Genomic DNA, 26,468 nt, shown 5'->3' on the forward strand with positions numbered 1-26,468 from the left:
ACAACACTCCCCAACCAACACTCTCACATACACTCAGTTGTGAATCACAATCAATCACAGTCAACCTTTCTCACGCACTCTCTACAATACAAAAATACCAACAGTTCAATACAGTTCAATATAAATCATATCTCCGATAGTGCCATAGACATTTTTTCGGCCTATTTGTAAATTTTTATAAGCAATTAAACAATTCTTTCAAATTCTTATGGCATCATACAATACAGGGTCTACGCGTTTCGAACTCCTCCTATTTTTCGAGTTCTCATCAGGACCACACTTTATAAAAGTGTATCTCAATCACTAAATCGTGTTCGTCTTGGTACCCGCGTGTAACCACCGGTGTATCTTGTTTGGTGTACCACCTCTCTCAATTAGTTCTGGTGTTGGTGGAGGATAGTGTAGAATAAATTGCTGTACCTCCTTATGGATATGGAGTCATTAGTAGCTGTAGTAGCAACACATCTCGGAAGACAACATATCCATGTCTTCCCATACTTAGACGATTGGCTCATAAAAGCCAAGTCATTCAACCAGTGTGTTCAACACACATCTCACACAATTCAAACACTGCACAACTTGGGGTTTACAATAAACCACACCAAGCCACATCTACAGCCCTCTCGTGCACATCAATACCTAGGGGCTACCATAACCACCAATACAGCTCTAGCGTATCCCAGTCCAGCCAGGATACAGAGCATTCAAACCTTAGTCACAAGGTTTCAAATCCAACACTCTCCCAGCCAGAGTGTTCATGCAATTAATAGGCCTGATGGCATCTTGCATTTTTATTGTACCATATGCAAGACTGCAAATGCGCCCATTGCAGGAATGTCTAGCACATCTGTAGAATCAGGCACAAGGACAACTAACAGACCTGGTGTTGGTGGACAGCCACACACATCGCTCTCTGCAGTGGTGGAACACCAAAAACTCGTCCAGAGGGCGGCCGTTTCTCGAGCCTGTTCCACAGATAGTACCGACAACAGATGCATCCCTCACATGATGGGGAGCACATCTCCTCCACCACACAACTCAGGTGACATGGACCACTCAACAAAAGGTGCTTCACATCAATCACCTAGAGTTGCTGGCAATTTTCCTGGCACTGAAGTCCTTCCAAGTGCACATACAGAACAAAGCTGTCTTAATCCGGACGGACAATATCACAGCCATGTACTGCATACGAAAACAGGGAGGCACACATTCCCTGCAACTGTCCCAGCTCGCACAAAACATTTGGAGATGGGCCATTCCACAAAAAATATATCTGCTTGCAGAACACCTTCCAGGAGTTCACAATCAGATAGCTGATCTGTTAAGTCAACAGACACAACAGATTCACGAATGGGAACTACGTCTGCAAGTTCTTCAACCATTCTTTCACAAATGGTGTCATCCAGACAAAAAACCTGTTTGCCACACACGAAAACGTAAAATGCCCAACCTTCGCCGACAGGTTTCCACACCCGTTGTCCAAGGGCAATGCGATATGGATGAACTGGTCAGGCAGATTTGCGTATGCTTTTCCGCCAACCCCACTAATACCACTAGTGGTACACAAGCTGAGACAGTCTCTCAAAATAATCCTGGTAGCTCCAACATGGGCACGCCAACCGTGGTTCACCGCACTGCTAGAACTCTCTCTAGTTCCACACCAAAAATTGTCTTTGACACCATCCATGCTAACGCAGAACCATGGAGACATGAGGCATCAAAGTCAACTGAATCTGGCGATCTGGCTCCTGAAGTCTTAGAATTTGGTTACCTTAACCTGCCACCAGACTGTATGAATTTCATTAAAGAAGCCAGAAGACCTACTACTAGAGCTTGTTATGCTGCTAAATGGAAAAGATTTGCCATTTACTGCAATAATAATCAAATTGATCCTTTATATGCTTCCATCCAAAACATTATTATATGTTACCTTCTCCATTTACAAAGATGTAATCTGGCATATTCATCTATACGTTTACATCTTGCAGCCATTGCCGCATATCTACAAAACAGACAACATATGTCGTTGTTTAGAGTACCAGCAATTAAAGCTTTCATGGAAGGATTAAAAATAATTATTCCTCCTAGGTTACCACCCTCTCCAGTGTGGAACCTAAACATTGTTCTTACCAGGCTCATGGGACCCCCTTTTGAACCTTTACACAAATGTGAACTACAATTTCTCACATGGAAAACAGCTTTCCTTGTTGCTATTACCTCTCAGATTAAGGCTTTCACTATACAAGAACCATTCTTACAATTACACCGTAACAAGGTGGTTCTAAGAACTAATCCTAAATTCCTTCCTAAAGTAATTACTCCTTTTCATTTAAACCATTCTGTTGAGTTACCAGTGTTTTTTCAAAACCCAAACTTTATAGCAGAGCGAGCCTTACACACACTAGATGTCAAAAGAGCTCTTCTATATTACATCGATAGGACCAAGTCCTTTCGCAAAACAAAGCAACTATTTGTAGCTTTCTCTCCACCACATAAGGCAACCCCATTTCTAAATCGGGAATTGCAGGTGGATTCTTAAATGTATACAAATATGCTATCACAAAGCAAAACGCACATTAACAGTTCCTCCTAGAGCACACTCCACAGGCAAACTAGGAACCTCCATGGCTTTCTTAGGGAACGTTCCCCTAGAAGACATCTGCAAGGCAGCAACATGGTCTACAACACACACCTTCACTAAACACTATTGTGTTGATGTGCAAACCAAGCAGCAAGCTGCAGTAGGCCAAGCTGTCCTTAAAACTCTCTTTCAAACTACTGCAACAGACACAGGTGACCACCGCTAGGGGAGACACTGCTGCACAATCGATGCAAAGTGTAGAATCTGCAGCTCATATGCCTCGAACGGAAAATGCTACTCACCAGTATGCATCTGTTCTTGGCATGTAGAGCTGCAGATTTCTACATGCCCTCCCGCCTCCCCGGGACCTGTATCTGTTCCAGTTTTATCTTAATTAGATATACACGCACGGATATCCTTTCTTTCTTTCTACTGACTCCATTTCCCATCATGGCGAAAAACAATCTAAGGATGGAGCCGATGCCCATGCGCACTATCGTCCAAGGGAGGAGTCACCTATCTCGTGACTACAAAGACTTCTTCCAAGACGACAACCACATGCAATCATCCGAGCCCAACGCCAGGTGGCGATCTAATGCAAAGTGTAGAAATCTGCAGCTCTACATGCCAAGAACAGATGCATACTGGTAAGTAGCATTTTCCTTTTCCTTAGAAATAGAGCAACCCAATATTTTTAAGTTGATGAAGGCACTAGAAGTGTGTGACTCAATGTATTTTTTTAAATAGCTGAAATTAAAGTACTGGATCTCTGACATACTTCAAAAGCCCACATACTGTCATTCATCCCAGAGGGGACTGGGCACATATTGGGTTAGGGTCTCATGAATTGATAATTAGTATAATCTATAAATATGTATGATAACATGGATGCTACTTATATTTAGTGAAATAGACACATGTGCTGGTTAAGTAAGCTGCAAGTAGTTCATTTAAAAGCAGTGTCAATTTTGAATATCTGTTTTTTGGTTGTGAACAAAAAATAATTTAAAAGAATTGAATGTGCCAACTAAAAGATGTTGCATTTTTATTGCAGTATGAAGCCAGAACAAGAGCGTCAGCTGAAGAAGCAATGAAACATCAATATTTTAAGAGTCTTGGGGAGCACATCCTTAAATTGCCAGATAGTAAGTGTGTTTATGTTCATGTTAAGTTCAAAGTTGCTTTCATTTTAAACATGTTCCGTTGTGTAATACCTTTGTTAAAACATGAGAGGAGCTGTACTGCATTGCCCAAAGTAAGAATACACCAGTTTGACAAAACATTATCAGGAAGAGGTAGCCTTAAAATGGAGTATTGCTGTTAGGAATGGTCCATGAGAAGTAAGGGTTAATGTGCTAGAAAACATTGTCTACGTTATACTAATAGCTTGAGGTGGAAAGGAAGAAATAAGTTCCAGTAGCATCAAGAAGCGTCTGTATATAACACCTCAAGGTTTGTCAGTTTAGTCTAAAAAAATCGATTTATCATAATACATGATTCCTTGGTTACAAGGTATATGTGATGGTCTCTGAGAAAGAATAATTACTGCTAAACAGTCCGGTAAGTGTTATTTCCAAACAATATGAAACTCTTGTCTCCAGTGGTTAAGATTAAATGCAAATTCAAGTTTTGAACAGTTGCCAGTCTACCCATGAGTGGGTATCCCAGAATGTTACTACAAGATCAGACCTCATGATGCTCTTTATGACCGTAAATAAACACAAAGCTACCTTCCATGGCCTTAGTTGCCTCTAAACACTAAGAGCCTCGTTACGATTTCGGGCGGAAATCCATCCGATAGCACTTCATTGGAGGTCCGCCCAACATCTGAGGCATCTGTCCGACCACCGTATTACGATACGATGGAGGCGGTGCACGCCCATGCACTGCTGTGGGGATTGTGATGCACCTTTCCAACAGCCTTTCCGACCATGAAAAGGCCGGCTGAAAAAGTCTTTTGGGACCCCTAGCAGGGCCTCTGTCCCCCATGATCCACCGCAGTGTGCCCTGGGGTGCACCCGTGGTTCTAAACACCCCCCCACCTCAAAACAACCATGCAGTGCCTGCCACACAATGCATGGATGTTTCAAAAGTGTATGTTCGAGGCATATGGGCTGCAGATGGTACATTATGAATAGATCGCCATCTGGTGTTGGGCTCGGATGATTGCACTTTGTTTTTCTCTTGGAGAGTCTTTTGTCTCTTGGTGACTCCTCCCTTAGTTGGTAGTGCGCATGGGCATCGGCTCCATCCTTAGATTGTTTTTTTCCGCCATCGGGTTCGGATGAAGATCGAGACGCTCCAGATCAACTTCAGAAGAAAGTGATTTTCGGCGCGTATTCCCTTTCCAATTAGACGGTATTGTTATTCGAACGCGTTCATTTCCATTCCGACGCGTTACAAATTCAAAATAGAAGAGAAAAACTTGGATCTACGTTGAAGAACAGGAGGCCTTTCTCGACGCAGTCAAGCCCGGAGTCCATGGAAAGGACTCCATTCAAAAAATGTCCAACGTGTGGTGCTAAGTTCCCACACAAGGACCTACACGAGGTGTGCAACCTCTGTCTATCGCCTGAACACGAATCCAGGGACTGCGAAGCCTGCGCAGCATTCTCCTCCAAGCTAACGATTAGAAATCGTCGAGCTCGAAGACACGAGGTTTCCAAAATGCAGGCGGAAGCGATCCCGGAACTGTTCGGAGACGAACAAATCGAGGAAGAAGAGGACCAGTCTGGGTCGGAAGGGGACCAGTCGGAGGTTGAAGAACTCATCGAGCAACAAACCGTGAGTGACGACGTCCCCTTACCGAAAAACCGACCCCGTGCGGTAACGACCCCGCCCTCGGGCCCGGTCAAACCGCTGAAAAAAGTTTCCGACGCCCCGCCCTCGGGCCCGGCAACGAAACCGAAACTGAAACCGAAACACTCCGACTCCCACCATGTCGGATCCGAGAAAAGGGCGACATCGACTTCGGCACCGAGGCTACATACAAAGGAGAGCTCGGTATCAAAACATTCCATGTCGAAACATAAATATGACTTGTCGCCCAAGAGACACTCGATACCAAGAAAGTCGGAATCGAGCAGACATTCGGTGTCGAAAACAACAAGATCTGACGATCGAAAACAAAAGCACCTCTCGGAACCAGGACCCTCGGTACCGATTCAGGAGCAACAGACAGATCCCAAACAAAAGATCTTGTTTATTGATCCACAAACTGGGAAAGTGGTCACGAAGAAGAGAAAGAGTGAACAGTCAGAAGATAAACCTCTTCCTTCAAAAAAGAGAACAATGGGGACGAATATAACTCCTCCTGCTTCTCCTCGTCCTAGAGTAACACCCTCTTCTCCTATTCCTCACAATAGGCCAAATATTCCTACACCTTCCACACCAAGACCAGCTACACCTCAGTCAGATGTAGACAGTGATCTAGGGGAGGGAGAACCTCAAGGGGATGACGAAACTATCCCAGATGAGGAGGATCCATGGGAAAATTATGATGTAGGGTCAGATGAGGACAACGACCCAGAGCTATATCCCTCAAAGCCTTCACCACCTGATAACACAGGTTTTGTGCAGCTCATTAATAGGGCAGCAAAATATCACAAACTAGATATGCATACAGAACCTCAAATAGAGGATTTCTTGTTAGAGACTCTACCTAATGCACAGAGAACATCAGGTACTCTTCCTATGTTGAAGGGTCTTCTTACTCACACAGAGGAAATATTCGAAAACCCAGTGAGAGCCAGGGTGTTAAACCCAAGAATCGATAAAAAATACAAAGCGGCTCCAAAGGACCCAATATTTATTAGAGGGCATGTACCTCTAGACTCGCTGGTGGTCTCAAACGCTCGTAAAAGAGCAAACTCATTATCTACAGGAGAGGCTCCTCCACCAGATAAAGAGTCGAAGTTAATAGATGCATCAGGCAAAAGAGTAGCATCACAGGCAGCGAATAGCTGGCGTATCGCCAATACACAAGCACTACTCGCACGTTACGACAGGGCACATTACGATGAGTTAGAGAAACTTCTCACACATCTCCCAAAAGAACATCAGAAGAAGGCAGACCAATTAATACAGGAAGGTAAAATAATAACCAATACTTCCATTAAATGTGCATTAGACGCAGCAGACACTGCAGCAAGGTCGATTAACACTAGTGTCATGCTAAGAAGGCACGCATGGCTTAGAATCTCAGGATTCAAACAAGAAGTACAAACAGCCCTACTGAACAAACCATTTGATCAGAAGACATTGTTTGGTTCAAGCACAGACGAGACATTAGAAAAAATGAAGAAAGATACGGAAACGGCTAAGTCAATGGGAGCATTGCAACAGCCAACACACAGAGGTTCCTTTCGTAGATCCACCTATAGAGGGGGCTCAAAGAACACAGGAACGAATCAGCAATCCACATCTTTCACACCAACATCACCCAGAGGTAATTCAAGAGGCAGTTACAGAGGTAACAACAATAAGGGAAGAGGCCGCGGAAATAATAACAACCGCAACGCCTCAACACCAAAACAGTGACTTCATAGAACTCCCCCCAGACCACATAACACCGGTCGGGGGACGTCTATCACAGTTCCTACCTGTCTGGGAAAACATCACGTCAGACAAGTGGGTGAGACAAATTATCCAACATGGTTATTGCCTAGAACTCACAGCTACCCCACCAAACATCCCCCCCAAACAGCGTCCAATGAGTCAAGATCATCTGACATTGTTAAGAGAAGAAGTGCTAGCACTTCTACAAAAGCATGCAATAGAGAAGGTCCCAAAAGATCAACGGGGCACAGGAGTATACTCTCTATACTTCCTGATCCCCAAAAAGGACGGGTCCCTAAGACCAATATTAGACCTCAGACCTCTCAATGCTTACATAAATTCGGAGCACTTCCACATGGTCACGCTCCAACAAGTACTCCCTTTACTGAAGAAAGGGGACTTTCTTTCTACACTGGATCTAAAAGACGCTTACTTTCATATCCCAATTCACAAAGCCCACAGAAAATACCTAAGGTTTGTGTTAGAAGGACAACACTGTCAGTTCAAAGTCCTTCCGTTCGGTGTCACAACAGCACCGAGAGTTTTCACAAAATGCCTAGCTGTGGTGGCAGCACACCTAAGAAGACAACAAATACATGTCTTCCCATACTTGGACGATTGGCTAATAAAGGCCAAGTCAAAGGAAGAATGTCTTCACAACACACAGAAGACAATTCAATTGCTGCACCACCTAGGGTTCACGGTGAACTACAAAAAATCACACCTGCAACCAAACCAGATTCAGCAATACCTGGGGGCTACAGTAGACACAGAAAAGGCAATAGCATACCCCAACCCAATCAGAGTACAGACAATGGTCGGGTTAATACAAAGATTTCAACCACAACACTCACTACCAGCACGAGTGTTTATGCAACTATTAGGCATGATGTCCTCCTGCATACTGCTAATACCACATGCCAGACTACAAATGCGCCCACTACAAGAGTGTCTAGCGACACAGTGGAATCAGGCTCAAGGTCAGATTACAGATCTGGTGTTGGTAAACGACCGGACGTATCGCTCTCTGAAGTGGTGGAACACAGAAAACATTTCCAAGGGACGGTCGTTCCTAGAGCCAATTCCACAAGTGATAATAACAGCGGACGCATCGCTCTCCGGATGGGGAGCGCATATGGACAGATACACAGTACAGGGGAAGTGGAGTATGCAGCAAAAGAAACTGCACATCAACTACCTAGAACTATTAGCAATATTTCTAGCACTAAAAGCTTTCCAAATGCAAATAACAGGCAAAGCAGTCCTGATCAGAACAGACAACATGACTGCAATGTATTATATTCAAAAACAGGGGGGGACACACTCTCTCCAACTGTCCAGACTAGCACAGGACATATGGAGATGGGCCATTCCTCAAAAGATCTACCTGTTAGCGGAACACCTACCAGGAGTTCAAAATCAAATAGCAGACATCCTAAGCAGACAGTCGGAACAAGTACACGAATGGGAGCTGCACGACCAAATACTACAGCCATTCTTCCAAAAATGGGGGCAACCAGAGATAGATCTGTTTGCCAATCATCAGAACGCAAAATGCAAAGAATTCGCATCCAGGTACCCACACCAAAGGTCCCAGGGCAATGCACTGTGGATAAATTGGTCCAACAGATTTGCTTACGCGTTCCCTCCTCTACCACTAATTCCATTACTGGTTCGGAAACTGCAGCAACATTCAATGACAATGATACTAGTGGCACCCACGTGGGCAAGACAGCCGTGGTTCACCACGCTGCTACAACTCTCACAAGTACCACATCAAAAGCTAAGGTTATTACCCATGCATCTTACACAGAACCATGGAGAAATAATGCACCCAGATCCCAAACAACTGAACCTAGCGATCTGGCTCCTGAGGTCATAGAGTTTGGGTATTTAGATTTACCACCAGAATGCATGGAAATCATTAAACAAGCAAGACGTCCTACCACCAGAGCATGCTATGCAGCAAAATGGAAGAGGTTTGCTATACACTGTAACAGTAAGCACATCAACCCTCTGGACGCATCCACTAAACAAATCATTTGCTATTTATTACACTTACAGCAATGTAACCTAGCATATACCTCTATCAGAGTTCATCTCGCAGCCATACCGGCGTACCTACAAAACAGGCAACATCTGTCACTGTTTAAAGTACCAGCAATTAAAGCTTTCATGGAAGGACTCAAAAGAGTCATTCCACCAAGACTGCCACCTTCCCCAGTCTGGAATCTCAACATAGTGCTTACCAGACTAATGGGGCCACCATTTGAACCTATGCATAGGTGTGAAATACAATTCCTCACATGGAAGGTAGCCTTCCTCATAGCTATCACGTCACTTAGAAGAGTAAGTGAACTGCAGGCTTTTACGATTCAAGAACCATTTATGCAGCTACACCAAAATAAAGTGGTTCTTAGAACAAACCCAAAATTCTTACCGAAGGTTATTTCAGCATTCCACATCAATCAGTCAGTGGAATTACCGGTTTTCTTTCCAAAACCACAAACAGTAGCTGAAAGAGCCCTACATACACTGGATGTTAGAAGGGCCATATTGTACTATATAGAAAGAACACAAACTTTCAGAAAGACAAAACAGCTATTTGTTGCGTTTTCTCCCACACATAAAGGCAATCCCATCTCCAAAGCGGGCATTGCCAGATGGATTGTAAAATGCATTCAAATATGCTACTTAAAGGCAAAGAGAACATTAACTGTTCCTCCTAGAGCTCACTCTACACGTAAACTAGGAGCATCTATGGCATTTCTGGGAAACATTCCACTAGATGACATATGCAAAGCGGCTACCTGGGTTACACCGCACACCTTCACAAAACACTATTGTGTAGATGTGCACACAACACAACAAGCTAGAGTGGGACAAGCAGTATTAAAAACATTGTTTCAGACAGTTGCAACAGACACGGGCGACCACCGCTAGGGAGAGAACTGCTGTATAGTCTATTCATAATGTACCATCTGCAGCCCATATGCCTCGAACGGAATATGCTACTTACCAGTATGCATCTGTTCTTGGCATAGAGGGCTGCAGAGTGGTACATGCCCTCCCAGCCTCCCCGGAAACCTGTGTCTGTTCCAACATTATCTTATTTAGATACACTTACATGGGCATCTCGATCTGTATTCTATCATACTACTCCATCTAACCCTACTATGGCAAAACAATCTAAGGATGGAGCCGATGCCCATGCGCACTACCAACTAAGGGAGGAGTCACCAAGAGACAAAAGACTCTCCAAGAGAAAAACAAAGTGCAATCATCCGAGCCCAACACCAGATGGCGATCTATTCATAATGTACCACTCTGCAGCCCTCTATGCCAAGAACAGATGCATACTGGTAAGTAGCATATTCCTTTTCCTATTTCGGCTTGTGATGCGCTCCGCAGCAAAAGCCGCAATAGGAGAAATACACTTTCCGACCTTTGTGAAGGCAGTCGCATCCAAATCATGGTAGTGGGACAGCCGACACCTTGTCAGGCTGTCCCATTTCTGCTATGATGCGAGTCAGATGCTCGTCCAACCAGCATTTTAATGAGACCCTAAGTGTTGGAGTTTGTGTTTGTAATTTCTCCCTTAAGGACTGAAAATGTGACTTTCGTGGAATGGTAGCCCAGTGAAATCTGCTTCTTTCTAAAAAAATAACAGTGGCACTGTTTAGGTTTATACACCAGTACCTGAATAAACAATAAGCCATCTAGTCCAACTGAGTTGTTTATCTTGATGTTCAGTAAGTAGTTTTTTGGCAAAAAAAATTAATGTTGCCCTTCACCACAAAAGCTTCATATGAAACATCAAGCATAGTGGTGAAGGGATGGTGATTTGGGCCTGTGCTGCAGCGCAGAACATGGCGCACCCCACAATCATAACTCCTCCATGAATGTCTCCCTATACCAGCACATTCGAAAGGAAAAAATATGATATCATCTGTTCAATGGGTAAATCTTTGCCGAAGTTAATCATGCAGCCCAACAATGGTCCAAACCACAGCAGTATACCTGCGACTGAATGGCTGAAAATTAAAAGAATCAGGATTTTAGAATGGCCAAGTCAAAGACGAGACTTCAACGCTATTAATATGCCGTGGCAAGCCCTAAAGAGAGATGTGGTCATGAAGGATGCCCTCATACATCACAGAGCTTCTGTAGTTTTGTAAGATGAGCAGGCCAGCATTCCTCACGGCTATATGGGAAGCTTAAAATCAACCTTTATTTCAAGTTGTTGCGACTGAAGTGGATTCTGCCTGTTACTGTATCGTAAGATACATGTTCAAGGCATATGGGCTGCAGATGGTACATTATGAATAGATCGCCATCTGGTGTTGGGCTCGGATGATTGCACTTGTTTTTCTCTTGGAGAGTCTTTTGTATCTTGGTGACTCCTCCTTTGGTTGCTAGTGCGCATGGGCATCGGCTCCATCCTTAGATTGTTTTTTTCCGCCATCGGGTTCGGATGAGGATTGAAGCGCTCCAGATCGACTTCGGAAAGAAGTGACTTTTCGGCGCGTATTCCCTTTCCAATTCAACGGTATTGTTATCGAACGCGACTTCATTTCCATTCCGACGCGTTTCGACTCCAACATCGAAGAAAAACTTTGATCTACGTCAACGAACAGGAGGCCTTTCTCGACGTGGTCAAGCCCGGAGTCCATGGAAAGGACTCCATTTAAGAAATGTCCAACGTGTGGTGCTAAGTTCCCACACAAGGACCTACACAAGGTGTGCAACCTCTGCCTATCGCCTGAACACGAATCCAGGGACTGCGAAGCCTGCGCAGCATTCTCCTCCAAGTCGACAATTAGAAACCGTCGAGCTCGAAGACACGAGGTTTCCAGAATTCCAGAATACAGTCGGAGGCGATCCCGGAGCTGTTCGAAGACCAGCACCTCGATGAAGAAGAGGATCATGAAGATCAGTCGGGGTCGGAAGGGGACGAGTCGGATGTCGAGGAACTCGACGTGCAACAAACCGTGAGTGACGACGTCCCCTTACCAAAAAAACGACCCCGTGTGGTAGCGACCCCGCCTTCGAGCCCGGTCAAACCGCAGAAAAAAGTTTCCGACGCCCTGCCTTCGGGCCCGGCAACGAAACTGAAACCGAAACTCTCGGTCTCCCACCATGTCGGATCCGAGAAGCGGTCGACATCGACTTCGACGCCGAAGCTTCATGCAAGGGAAAGCTCGGCATCGAAACATTCCATGTCGAAACAGAAACATGATTCGACGTCGAAGACTCACTCGACACCGAAAAAATCGGAATCGAGCAAACACTCGGTGCCGAAAACACCGAACATTGACAATCGAAAACAAAGGCACCTTTCTGAACTAAAGGCTTCGGTACCGACACAGGAGCAGCAACCAGATCCCAAACAAAAGATTTTGTTTATCGATCCACAGACTGGCAAAGTAGTTACGAAGAAGAGGAAGAATGAACAGCTAGAAGACAAACCTCTTCCTTCTAAAAAGAGAACACTGGGGACAAATACAACTCCTCCTACTTCTCCTCGACCTAAAGTCACACCCTCTTCTCCTATTCCTCACACTATGCCAAATATTCCTCCACCTTCTACACCAAGACCATCTACACCTCAGTCAGATGTAGACAGTGATACAGGGGAGGGAGAACCTCAAGGGGATGATGACACTATCCCAGATGAGGATGACCCATGGGAAAATTATGACGCAGGGTCAGATGATGACAACGACCCAGAGTTATATCCCTCAAAGCCTTCACCACCTGATGAGAACACAGGGTTTGTACAGCTCATTAATAGGGCAGCAAAATATCATAAGGTAGATCTACATACAGAACCTCAGGTAGAGGATTTCCTATTAGAGACACTACCTACTGCACAAAGAACATCAGGTACTCTACCTATGCTGAAGGGTCTTCTCAGTCACACAGCAGACATATTCAAAGACCCAGTGAGGGCCAGGGTGTTAAACCCAAGAATTGATAAAAAATATAAGGCGGCTCCAAAGGATCCAATATTTATCAAAAGGCAGGTACCTCTGGACTCGCTTGTATTTTCAAACGCTCGCAAGAGAGCGAACTCATTATCTACAAGAGAGGCCCCTCCACCTGATAGAGTCAAAATTAATAGATGCATCAGGCAAAAGAGTAGCATCACAAGCGGCAAATAGCTGGCGTATAGCCAATACACAAGCGCTACTTGCACGTTATGACAGGGCACATTATGATGAGTTAGAAAAACTCAAAACACATCTCCCCAAAGAACATCAGAAGAGAGCAGATCAGCTAATACAGGAAGGAAAGATAATAACTAACACTTCCATTAAGTGCGCCCTAGACGCGGCAGACACTGCAGCAAGATCCATCAACACCAGTGTCATGTTAAGGAGACCTTTATGGCTTAGAGTCTCAGGGTTCAAACAAGAAGTACAAACATCTTTATTGAACCAACCCTTTGATCAAAAGACACTTTTCGGCTCAAGCACAGATGAGACCTTAGAAAAGATGAAAAAGGACACAGAAACGGCTAAGTCAATGGGAGCATTACAACAGCCAACACAAAGGGGTTCCTTTCGTAGATCCACCTATAGAGGGGGCTCAAAAAGTACAGGAACAAGTCAGCAATCCACCTCTTTTACGCCAACGTCACCCAGAGGTAATTCAAGAGGTAGTTACAGAGGTAACAACAACAAGGGTAGGGGTCGCGGAAATAATAACAACCGCAACTCCCCAACCCCAAAACAGTGACTTAATACAACTTCCCCCAGACCACATAACACCGGTCGGGGGACGTCTAGCACAGTTCCTAACTGTCTGGGAAAACATCACATCAGACAAGTGGGTGAGACAAATTATCCAACATCGTTATTGCCTAGAACTCACTGCTACCCCACCAAACATCCCCCCCAAACAACGTCCAATGAGTCAAGACCATCTGACATTGTTAAAGGAAAAAGTACTATCACTGCTACAAAAGCATGCCATAGAGAAGGTTCCAAAACATCAACAAGGGACAGGAGTATACTCTCTATACTTCCTAATCCCCAAAAAAGACGGGTCCCTAAGACCAATCTTGGACCTCAGACCTCTCAATGCATACATAAATTCGGAACATTTCCACATGGTCACGCTCCAACAAGTACTTCCTTTACTGAAGAAAGGGGACTTTCTTTCTACACTGGATCTAAAAGACGCTTACTTTCACATCCCAATTCACAAAGCCCACAGAAAATACCTACGGTTTGTAGTGGAAGGACAACATTATCAATTCAAAGTCCTTCCATTCGGTGTCACAACAGCACCAAGAGTGTTCACAAAATGCCTAGCTGTGGTGGCAGCACACCTAAGAAGACAACAAATACATGTCTTCCCTTACTTGGACGATTGGTTAATAAAGGCCAAGTCACAAGAAGAATGCCTTCACAACACACAGAAGACAATTCAATTGCTGCACCACCTAGGGTTTAAGGTGAACTACAAAAAATCACACCTACAACCAAACAAAATTCAACAATACCTGGGGGCTACTATAAACACAGAAAGAGCCAAAGCATACCCCAATCCAATCAGGATACAGACAATGGTCAAGTTAATACAAAGATTTCAACCACAACACTCACTACCAGCACGAGTGTTTATGCAGCTGTTAGGCATGATGTCCTCCTGCATACTACTAATACCACATGCCAGACTACAAATGCGTCCACTACAGGAGTGTCTAGCAACACAGTGGAATCAGGCTCAAGGTCAGATAACAGATCTGGTGTTGGTAGACGACCGTACGCATCGCTCTCTGAAGTGATGGAACACAACAAACATTTCCAAAGGACGGTCGTTCCTAGAACCGATTCCTCAAGCGATACTGACAGCGGACGCATCGCTCTCCGGATGGGGAGCGCACATGGACAAATACACAGTGCAGGAGAAATGGAGTGTGCAGCAAAAGAAACTGCACATCAACTAATTGGAACTACTAGCAGTTTTTCTAGCACTAAAAGCTTTCCAGATGCAAATAACAAACAAGGCAGTCCTGATCAGAACAGACAACATGACTGCAATGTATTATATTCAAAAACAGGGGGGGGGACACACTCTCTCCAACTATCCAGACTAGCACAGGACATTTGGAGATGGGCCATTCCTCAAAAGATCTATCTGTTAGCAGAACACCTACCAGGAGTTCAAAATCAGATAGCAGACATCCTAAGCAGAGAGTCAGAACAAGTAAACGAATGGGAGCTGCACAACCAAATACTGCAGCCATTCTTCCAAAGATGGGGACAACCAGAGATAGATCTGTTTGCCAATCATCAGAACGCAAAATGCCAGAACTTCGCATCCAGGTACCCACACCACAAGTCCCAGGGCAATGCACTATGGATAAATTGGTCCAACAAATTTGCTTACGCTTTTCCCCCTCTCCCACTAATTCCGTTAGGGGTTCGGAAACTGCAACAGCACTCAATGACAATGATACTAGTAGCACCCACGTGGGCAAGACAGCCGTGGTTCACCACGCTGCTGCAACTCTCACAGGTGCCACATCAAAAGCTAAGATTATTACCCATGCACCTTACACAGAACCATGGAGAAATAATGCACCCAGATCACAAACAATTGAACCTAGCGATCTGGCTCCTGAGGTCATAGAGTTTGGATTCTTAGATTTACCTCCAGAATGTATGGAAATCATTAAACAAGCAAGACGTCCTACTACCAGAGCATGCTACGCAGCAAAATGGAAAAGGTTAGCTGTACACTGTAACAGTAACCACATCAACCCTCTGGATGCATCTACTAAACAGATTATTTGCTATTTACTACACTTGCAGCAATGCAACTTAGCATATACCTCGATCAGAGTGCATCTCGCAGCTATAGCAGCGTACCTACAAAACAGGCAACATCTTTCCCTGTTTAAAGTACCAGCAATTAAAGCTTTCATGGAAGGACTCAAAAGAGTCATTCCACCAAGACTGCCACCTTCCCCAGTCTGGAATCTCAACATAGTACTTAGCAGACTAATGGGACCACCCTTTGAACCTATGCATAGGTGTGAAATACAATTCCTCACATGGAAGGTGGCCTTCCTCATAGCTATCACTTCACTCAGAAGAGTAAGTGAGTTACAAGCGTTTACAATTCAAGAACCATTCATGCAGTTACACCAAAACAAGGTGGTTCTTAGAACAAACCCAAAATTCTTGCCTAAAGTAATTTCAGCATTCCACATCAATCAGTCAGTGGAACTACCGGTCTTCTTTCCAAAACCACAGACGGTAGCGGAAAGGGCCTTACACACATTAGATGTCAGAAGGGCAATATTGTATTATATAGAAAGAACACAAACTTTCAAAAAGACAAAACAGCTATTTGTAGTGTTTTCTCCTACACATAAGGGCAATCCCATCTCTAAAGCAGGCATTGCCAGATGGATTGTAAAATGTATACAAATATGCTACTTAAAGTCAAAGAGGACATTAACTGTTCCTCCTAGAGCTCACTCTACACGTAAACTAGGAGCATCTATGGCATTCTTGGGAAACATTCCACTAGATGACATATGCAAAGCAGCTACCTGGGTTACACCGCATACCTTCACAAAGCACTACTGTGTAGATGTGCACACAACACAATAAGCTAGAGTGGGACAAGCTGTACTAAAGACTTTATTTCAGACTGTTGCAACAGACACGGGCGACCACCGCTAGGGAGAGAACTGCTGTATAGTCTATTCATAATGTACCATCTGCAGCCCATATGCCTCGAACGGAATATGCTACTTACCAGTATGCATCTGTTCTTGGCATAGAGGGCTGCAGAGTGGTACATGCCCTCCCAGCCTCCCCGGAAACCTGTGTCTGTTCCAACAATATCTTATTTAGATACACTTACATGGGCATTTCTATCTGTATTCTATCATACTACTCCATCTAACCCTACTATGGAAAAACAATCTAAGGATGGAGCCGATGCCCATGCGCACTAGCAACCAAAGGAGGAGTCACCAAGATACAAAAGACTCTCCAAGAGAAAAACAAGTGCAATCATCCGAGCCCAACACCAGATGGCGATCTATTCATAATGTACCACTCTGCAGCCCTCTATGCCAAGAACAGATGCATACTGGTAAGTAGCATATTCCTTTTTCACACAAGGCTTGTGAATGTTGGCTGATATTTTTATGTATAATAAATGCTTGCAAAGTGAAATTAAAATGTGTTACTTGTCAAATAAAGATAGATGTATTTCCTGTTAGGTCTGGGTAACGAGTTTAAGGTCAATATGCCTTAACATATGAAACCATAAAACCTTAAAGGGCGTAGTTTATTTTTCCGCATTACTGTGTATGTGGTATGCATGACTGTGATTGTGTACAAACTAGAGTATCTTCTACTTGTTTCCCCTTGTCTAGCAATAAAACATATTTTGCCTATTTTAAGTAAGGAAAAGTTTCCCACTTCAATTGTATCCGTCCTTTAAATTCACCTGTCTCTTTGTCTCAGTTTACTGCATGTGGTACTCTGTATTGTCGAAATTTAAATGTAACAGCTGTAGAACAAGTCACCAGATACTCATCTGTATTTAAACTGGAATTTGTGGCAATCACAATACACTAAACTAAACATTGTCTACGACTAAGAATTTGACATTTGGCATCAGGAAACCTGTATAGAACATATAAAGCAGCTTGTTACACTGTTTCGGTAAGTGGCTTTCCTTTCCATATTACACAGCAACAACCCAACAAATATTTGTGGCTACCTAAGGAAGATTTTATTCAGAAAATCAAAACCAGGCTTAAAAGTAACAGAACATGTTTAGGGTGCATTATCCTCCACCAGCACTCACTATAAAAGCACTATGCAAAGAACATTTCACATGCTTATCGCAGAGCTCCCAATTTACAAGCAATTAATGTGAGAGCAGACACAACAAATAATTGTCATATTTGAATACTGTTTACTATATTTTCAGTGACAAGTTATGTTATTAAGAATCTATGGCAACAGTTCTGAACCTGGGATCCCGGGGTCCCTGGGCCCCACGACGTCTACACAGGTCGTCCACAACAGCTCGAAAATTGCATAATATTAACATATTAATTTAAAATGAAAATGTTCAATAAGTTCTGTAAATGTGAAGGAATTTGGAATCGGAGGCTAAAAAATAATTTGTTATACTCAGTTTGATTCGTAGGACGAGTGCAAGTGCATCAAACAGAATATAGTTTGGACAATGGGTGGCCTTGATTGAATTTAGATAGGCTCTAACCTTCCATTTGGATTTTTGTATTTGTGTATTAAATACAATTTTCCATCATGTGTGTATTTGTTTGTTGAATGCTTGTTTCCGTTTTTTGTGCTTTGTTTGGTGGTTCATATCATTGAAATTGCTACGTCCAGTAATTAATTTGTGGGGGTCCCCGGATTCCAAAAATGATTCAGTGGGAGCCCCCTGATCCCAATAATGATTAAGTGAGGGTCCATAAAAGTCAAAAGGTTAAGAGCCACTGTTCTGTGTCATGACAACATGCTAAATGTGACAGACCTCTGTTTTATATATATATATATATATATATATATATATATGTTTATTTATTTATATTTTTTTTATTTATTTTTTTAATGCAGTAGATGGCGCTTAAGAAACTATAGTACAATACCTCCACAATCGGTGTACAAGGGAAATAGGTAATATCAGCAGAACTTCGGTTGAAATGTGTGCATCAGTTAATAAGCAATAGAGGGTAAATATCGGAGTCCATGGGCCACTTTGACAGACCTCTGTCATTTATATTTTCCAACCAGTTTGTGAAAGCAGTGTGTAGGCGAATCAATAATGAGAAACTGCACAGCCTCCAACATATTTTAATTACTAGGCTCAGACTATGAGATTTTCCCACAGAAACATGCCTTCAACACAAAACTACTGATTGCAGGTAAAACATCTGGATTTATCGTACAGTTATCAGCCAGTGGCTTAACGACATTCCGTCTCAGCCCCGCAAATCTCCATATATTTGAGAACTGCATTGATTCCACTTTCCACTTGGAATATTCAATGATAAAGGATCTGAAAGTCAGTTGTACAGTCATTGAGAATGTAATTGTGTACTGCTTTGGCAAGGTTAAAGCAGAAACGCTGAAGTGCAAATCTAGATTTGTTTTTAGTGAGTTCATAAGATTGAACCATTTCTTTCTCAGAACACGCATATGCTTAATTAGACTTTGGAGCCGACCTCAGACACTGCTCTACCCCATCACTGTTTCCAGCAGCCTAAATGTAAATCTTAAAACAAAACATGTTGGGCAATACTCACTAAAACTCAGATTATTATCCGCCCAGGAAACCAGATTTGGGTTGGGCTGAATGAGGATTGTGATCGACAGCATGGGAGCACTTCCAAGAATTGACAGTCATTAAGTAGAATGAGAAACTCGCACCCGAGGCTAGTCTTTCACATCACAGTGGAAAATCAAAACTGATGGATTAAGATTGCAACCTACACCTGGCACAAAATTCTCTTAAGGAGAGACCATCACAAGGAAAATAAGTTGCCACTATTTCCGGAAGAACATGAGTTATTCTGAGTGGGTTATAGGAGTGCTGGTCTCACCTGGGTAGATGTAAGAGTCTTCGGGGAAATGCGCATATTTTCTTGCTCCACCTGATCTTTTCCTTGAAAGACCCCCTTTGTATAATTCTTGCTGTATAAAATTGTCATCCATTGTCTCACTGTGTGAGTGGGTGTGCATGGAATGGGAGGACATGAGTCGGACTCAGACCCATGAAGTAAAACTGGTTGCCTGCGGTCTAAGGGCTTGATAGGGTAACGGGCAAGTAAAGCCCGAGGTGTGTCCAGTATTTACTCAACTTGAAAATGTTAAGGGGCATTATTGTGGCGTACAAATTGCAATGATTCAATTAACTGATTAACTGTGTGAGCCAGAAAACGGCTATAATGTGTATGGATTTGAAACTGTTGTTATTTTACTTACTGGTTACATGTGTATAGGCTCTTGGCCAACTTTGTATATGATTTTGTTCATTACAAATAATTGAAAATGTCAATTTTGCGGATTGAGATGGTTAAGCATAGAGAAATCTATGATTTAAGACATTTCACTCTGAAAGCATGTGAGGAAACGTTGCTGCTTTCTGTTAGATTCAGGTGTGACATCTGATTGGCAGAAAGTGGCAGGGAGGTGGATAAACTCAGTCTACTAAAGGACAACGTGGAGACAAATAGTCAACCTACGCTTCTTCACCTTTTGTTCTGGTTGGCACCATTGTCACATGTCTTAATGTTATACTCCCAGTTAAGCAACCTTTTAAATTAAACAAATTAAGTCTAACATTTCTTTCAAATACAAGCTAAATAACCTTGTTACTAGTGAGTAAACAATGGCAAGTTTATTTTTTGGTAGCTTTAAATAAAAGGCTGTGAAATTTATGTATGAGAGACGTGTAGCTGCCAGTTGTTTGCAAGTTGTTTTTCCTGAAAGAAGTCTTTCGATTAATGAAGTAGAATGACTCCTCTTGCTGGCAATGCGCATGGTCATTGGCTCCATTGTTAGATTGTTTTCTTTCCGCCGTCGGGTTCAGACATGTGCTTCCGTTCTCCAGGTCGACATCATCGCGGTGCTCTCTTCGGTGTACACAGATTCCTGCCCTCTGTTGGTATTGTTCCTCGACCGCGTCCCAGTTACATCTCGTCTCTGATAGACTTTCGTTACTTTGATCAAGCGGGGGGTTCACATTGACCGTAACCGTGCATTGGCCTTGCCCTTCTAGACTCCCTCTTTCTCTGTTGCATCTCTTCACCATGCCTCGACAGTGATGGAAAGGACACTATTCAGATACTGTCCTAGTTGCTATGCAAAGTATCCTTGAAGCAACCTCTATCTGTTCAGCAATTTGTGCCTGTCGCACGTGCACAGTGAAGCCACCTGCAACGCCTGCTGCTCGTTCTGTTCCAAGAAGTCTCTTTGCTACCGTCTGGCTAGTCAGCTTTAGATGTTTCGCATGAGGTATGTTGACATTCCAAACGTTTTCAGTCCTGAGAACATCAAAGGCGAGCATTATCCACAGCAGTCAGCTGCAGATGAAGAGGCTTTTGTCTGATGAGGAAAGATCAGAGTTGGAAATCAAGGATTTTCCGCCGTCCCAGCAATCTGTGAGTACGGTACTCCCTCCTACTCAACACAACTCACAGGATGAGCAGCCCCTTGCTAAAAGGCACACAGCCCCTCTGGCATCTCAGTCAGGCCTTCAGACTGCACCTGCCTTTGGGCCAGGGTCTGCTATTACAAACGTTTTCTGACACACAGCCCAGCATAGACTCGGCAGCGAAGAAACACTTTAAGACGACTGTCATAGGTCGGCTCGGTTCCGGAGTAGCGAGTGCTGGCACTGAGCCAACCTCTGCCACCAGCTACATCTGCCTCTGCGCCAATCAGACGCTCAGTGCAGAAACTGAAAGTGCCCTCTTAGCCGAAGCCTTCGGCATCAACTTCCAAGTCCGACGTCGGTGCCGGTACTCTCAAACTGATCCTCCACAGACTGCAAGAAGAGATCCATGCAAAGCAGAAACACCTGGGTATTCATCCTCATACGGGCCGGATCCTTGCCCACCCTCTAGAATCTACTGCTGTTCCAGCTTGCAAACACCAACAGTCCTTGGGAAAGCCCTGGACCTTCCAGTTCCAGCAAAGCAGGTCAAAAAGACCGATAATGCGTCCAGCCCTCTACCCTTCTCTGAACCTTCCTCTCACCCTGTGCCTCCCACTTCATCCCCTTCTGCTTCTACAGGGGACTCCCTTCATTTGAGACCTCAGGGGTCTCTGCAGTCTGACATGGGTGGGCATGGGGGTGGATATGATACATATGACATTCCTCTGCAGGGTGACCCATGGAACTCATAAGATACAGAAACCCCTCAGGGAACACAGACCCTGACCTGTACCCTGCCAGTTCCTCTCATCCAGACAATTCTAAATCCTATCAGGAGCTTGTTGATAGAGCCGCCCTTTTCGACAAGGTGGATCTTCATACAGAGCCTCTAGAGGAGGCCTTCCTATTTAAAACCTGTTCCCTGCCACTCTACTCAAAATCTACACACACAACCAACATCTTTAAAGACCCTGTCCAAGCCAGGGTCATAACACCCAGGGTAGATACAAAATATAAAGCTTCCCCTTCTGACCTGATTGATATTATTGGCCAACGTCCACCTGACTCTCTGGTAGTCTGTACTGCTTGTAAACGGGCCAACTCCCAAGCCAGTTGGGATGCCCCGTTCCTGGAACAAAAGAGTAAGCACACAGATGCTGCGTGCAAATGCGTAGCTGTGTAATCCGCTAACCAATGGCGCATTGCCAATTAAATTGGCTTTCTTTAATGCTATGACCATGCCCGCTGGGACGAAATGAAAGCGCTCCTCCAACACCTCCCAGAGTAACTCAGAAAGAGGGGGCAGGAGATAGTCTCTGAGAGCAAGCACATATCGAACACAACCATTTGCTGTGCCCTAGATGCTGCAGATACTGCTGCCAGGGGGTATAATTCTAGTGTTCTTTTACCCAGGCATGCCTGGCTCCGTATTACCGGTTTCAAGCAGGAAGTTCAGCAACACCACCTGAATGTCCTTTGTTGGCCAGCACCTTCTTAGTCCACAAGTAGATCAAATAATAGAAACAATAAAAAAGGATACAGAGTCCGCTAAAATAATAGGAGCACTTCAGATATCTGCTCCTCTTGGCTCCTTTTGCCGCACTGTAGAGGCTTGAAGACCGCCTCCCCTGAAGCCTATGTGTCATATCAGCGCACCCAGGGTCAGCAATCCTCTCCTAGGGGTACTTCAGAGAGACATACAGATGCAATAATGCCAATGGGCGAGGAAAAGGTTGCTCCTCCAAAGGAGCTGCTATCGCCACCAAGCCCTCACTTGCCCCTTCTTCCACCCAATTACACAATAACCGGTCGGGGAGCCTTCCAGTCATTATTTCCCACATGGCAGTCCATCACCCCAGGCCAGTCGGTTTTAGAATCCAACTTGGTTATTGCCTAGAGCTCACTTCCACGACTCCCACCATTCCATCTTGGACACACACTCTTACTTGAGCACCACAAACTTCTCAAAGGGGCTATAAAACTCGTCCCCCATCATCAGCAGTGTTTGGAAGTGTACTGTCTGTACTTCTTAAAACTGGTTCCTCAGACCTATTATGGACCTCCGACCACTAAACTAAAACACCCTGTCGGAACACTTCCATATGGTTATCCTCCAGGATGTTATTCCATTTCTCCAGCAGAGCGACTTTATGATCACCATTGACCTGAAGGACGCTCAGATCCACATACAAATGCATCCAGCTTATCGTCAAAAACACAGGTTTGTGGTCAGCGGCAAGCACTACCAATTCAAAGTGTATCCCTTCTGGGTTGCTATAGCAACTCAGGTGTTCACCAAGTGCCTAGTGGCGGTAGGCACTCACCTGTACAGACAAGACGTCTACGTCTTCCCTTATCTGAGCAACTGCCTAATCAGAGGTTCCACCCTCCAGATTAGTCGGGGAAAGACACAAATAACGATAGACCTGCTTCACAGGTTAGGGTTTACCATCAAGTACATAAAATCCCACCTCCAACCCTACCTGGGGGCCATTCTCATCTCGGATGTAGGCATGGCCTATCCAAGCGGAGCTTGGATTCAGTCTTTTCAAACACTGCTCCCTCTTTTCCAGTTACATCAATAGGTAACTGTCAGAATAGTCATGTGCCTGCCAGGCATGATGGTATCCTACATTGCCATAGTGCCACCTGCCAGATCACAGAATCGTCCATTACAGGATTGCCTAGTACAACAGTGGTCTCAAGTGTAGGGTCATTGGGGTGATCGAGTGTGGATCGGCTGCTGACCTTGTCTGTCTCTGCAGTGGTGGAACACTGACTTGTTGCGGGTACTGCTTTTCCATGACCCTGTTCCGCAGAGGGCCATCACAGCGTACAGTTGCGTTATGGGATGGAGGTGCTCACCTACTGAAACTGACTGTTCAATGCCAATTGGAGCCCTCTCAAGAAGGTCCCCACATCACTATTGGGAGCTTCTAGCCATTCAACTGGCGTTGTAGGCTTTCCTATCTCACCTGATAGGCAAGTAATTCTTGTCTGTATGAACAGCATGACAGCAATGTATTACCTTCAGAAGCATGGGGGTAACTTCTCCCAACTCTCGAAGTTATCCCAGACCATTTGGCGGTGGGCACTCTTCATAGAATTAATTTGATGTACGAATGGGGAATGCATTATGAATAAACTGGTCAGGAATATTTGCCTACGCTTTTCCGCCTCTCCCTCTCCTTCCATTTGTGGTCCGGAAGCTGCAGCAGTTGTCCTTCACTCTCATCCTGGTGGCTCCCACATGAGCTTGCCAGTCATGGTTCACAACTCTGCTTGAACGCTCACATTTTCCACGTGAGAGGCGTCCCAACAGGCCGGACCTTCTCACAGAGGACCATGGAGAAATCAGTCACCCAGATCCCAGGTCGCTCAATCTTGCGATCTGGCTCATGAAGTCATAGAATTTGGATACCTCAATCTTCCCCCGGAATACATGAGTATTCGTAAAGAAGCTTGCAGACCTACCACCTGGGCCATTTATGTGGTAAAGTGGAAAAGATGTATGTGCTGCTGTCACTCAAGACATATTGATCCTTTTGAAGCCACAATGCAAGACCTTGTTTGTTAACTTTTAGATCTACAGTGTTCTGGCCTGCCTAGCTTTCACCTCTATACGTTTACACTTGGCTGCTGTGGCTGTCAACCTTCAGAATAGACAGAACATCTCTCTTTTTAAAATTCCACTCATTAAAGCATTCATGGAGGGTCCCAAGAGGGTAATTTCTTCTTAAGTTCCCCCGGACCGGGCATGAAATCTCAATATTGTGCTTACAGGGCTCATCGGCTCTCTGATTGAGCCCCTCCACTCCTGCCCCCTTCAGTGCTGCTCTTAAAAGGTGCCATTCCTCCTTGCCATCACTTCACTTAGGCGTATCAGTGAGCTTACCCTGGAAGAACTCTTCTTTCAAGTCCATAGGGATAGGGTTGTCTTTCGTACCCATCTCCCAAATTTCTCCGTTAGGTTGTTTCTACCTTCCATCTCAAACAATCGATTGAACCTCTGGTGTTTTTTCCACAACCTCATTATGTTGCAGAAATGGCTCTTTACACCTTGGGCTTAAAGAAAGCCCTCCGGTATTACATTGATGGAAACAAACCATTTAGAGAGACACAGCAACGAGTGATGGATGGAATGCATGAATAGATCTCAGCAACTGGAAATCACTCAGGTGCGGCATCCAAAACCATTGTTATTTTCCACACCATGCCTCATCAGTTTGGACTCCGCTACATGCAAACCAGTCTTGACCTCTGCTCCAACAAAAGCAGTCCAGACCCACGTCTGGGCATACCCGCCTAACTTAGAGTGACACAATAAGTATACAAAACATTGATGGATGGCATGCATGAGTTAATCTCCGCCACTGATAATCGCTCAGACCACATCCCAATCCATTGTTATTTTGCTTACCGTGCCACCTCCGCTGTAGAAAAGTTAACCTTTTTTGACATGGTCACCCCACTTTTTGCCTGATATTCAAAGCAGTTTTGACAGGAAGTGCACTGGGTTCCTGTTAACTAGGTCCCCAGTACCATATCTCTTTCCCTAAACTCTACAATTGTGCCCCCAATTAGAAATACCTTTGGCACCCCTGTAAGTCCCTAGTAAGGACATACCCTGTCCTAGGTACCTAGGACAGGAGTTCTAAAGAGGGACCCTAAGGCCTGCAGCATGTAGTGTGCCACCCTAAGGAATCCCTCACCTAACTCATGCAGCCTGAGTGTCTTCGTGCAGACAAAAGTGAAAACATGACATGGCACACAGCACTGTGTGCCGTGCCTGCAGATACTGCATGTAGTAAAGGTAAGTCCCCTCTACAGCAGGCCTTACAGCACTAATGCAGGATGTGCTATAGTACATGTGTGGACATATCTGCATGAGCAGTTATGGCACTTTGCTGCTGAGTTTAATTACTGCCAGTACAAGTGACCAGAGAAGCAATTTTAAGTACATGTGCTGGACACTGTTGAAAACGAGTTCCACAGCTACCTGATGGCTTCTCCGAAACCTAAGACCTTTGGTTTCAAACATCTTGAATTAATAAACCCACACTGATATCAGTGGTGGGTTTATTAATACATTGACCCTGAGGGCACCTTACAGGTGTCCCCTGAAATCTTCCAACTACTAGTGTGCTGGCTAACTGGTTCT

The 26,468-nt window shown here is 44.3% G+C and overlaps 1 protein-coding gene across 5 annotated transcripts in view; it reads left to right on the forward strand.

Annotated features, from left to right (window-relative positions):
• LOC147692727 (cyclin-dependent kinase 17-like) overlaps nucleotides 1-26,468 on the forward strand; it is a 600,938-nt gene that overhangs the window by 527,997 nt on the left and 46,473 nt on the right. For all 5 annotated transcript variants that reach the window (XM_086938922.1, XM_086938918.1, XM_086938917.1 and 2 more), the window contains one exon: nucleotides 3,636-3,726. In XM_086938922.1, coding sequence (XP_086795048.1) covers nucleotides 3,636-3,726 — 91 coding nt within the window. The remainder of the gene's footprint in view (nucleotides 1-3,635; nucleotides 3,727-26,468) is intronic.

The sequence above is a fragment of the Lissotriton vulgaris genome, chromosome 9 (assembly GCF_964263255.1).
Source record: "Lissotriton vulgaris chromosome 9, aLisVul1.2, whole genome shotgun sequence".
Lineage (NCBI taxonomy): Eukaryota > Metazoa > Chordata > Amphibia > Caudata > Salamandridae > Lissotriton > Lissotriton vulgaris.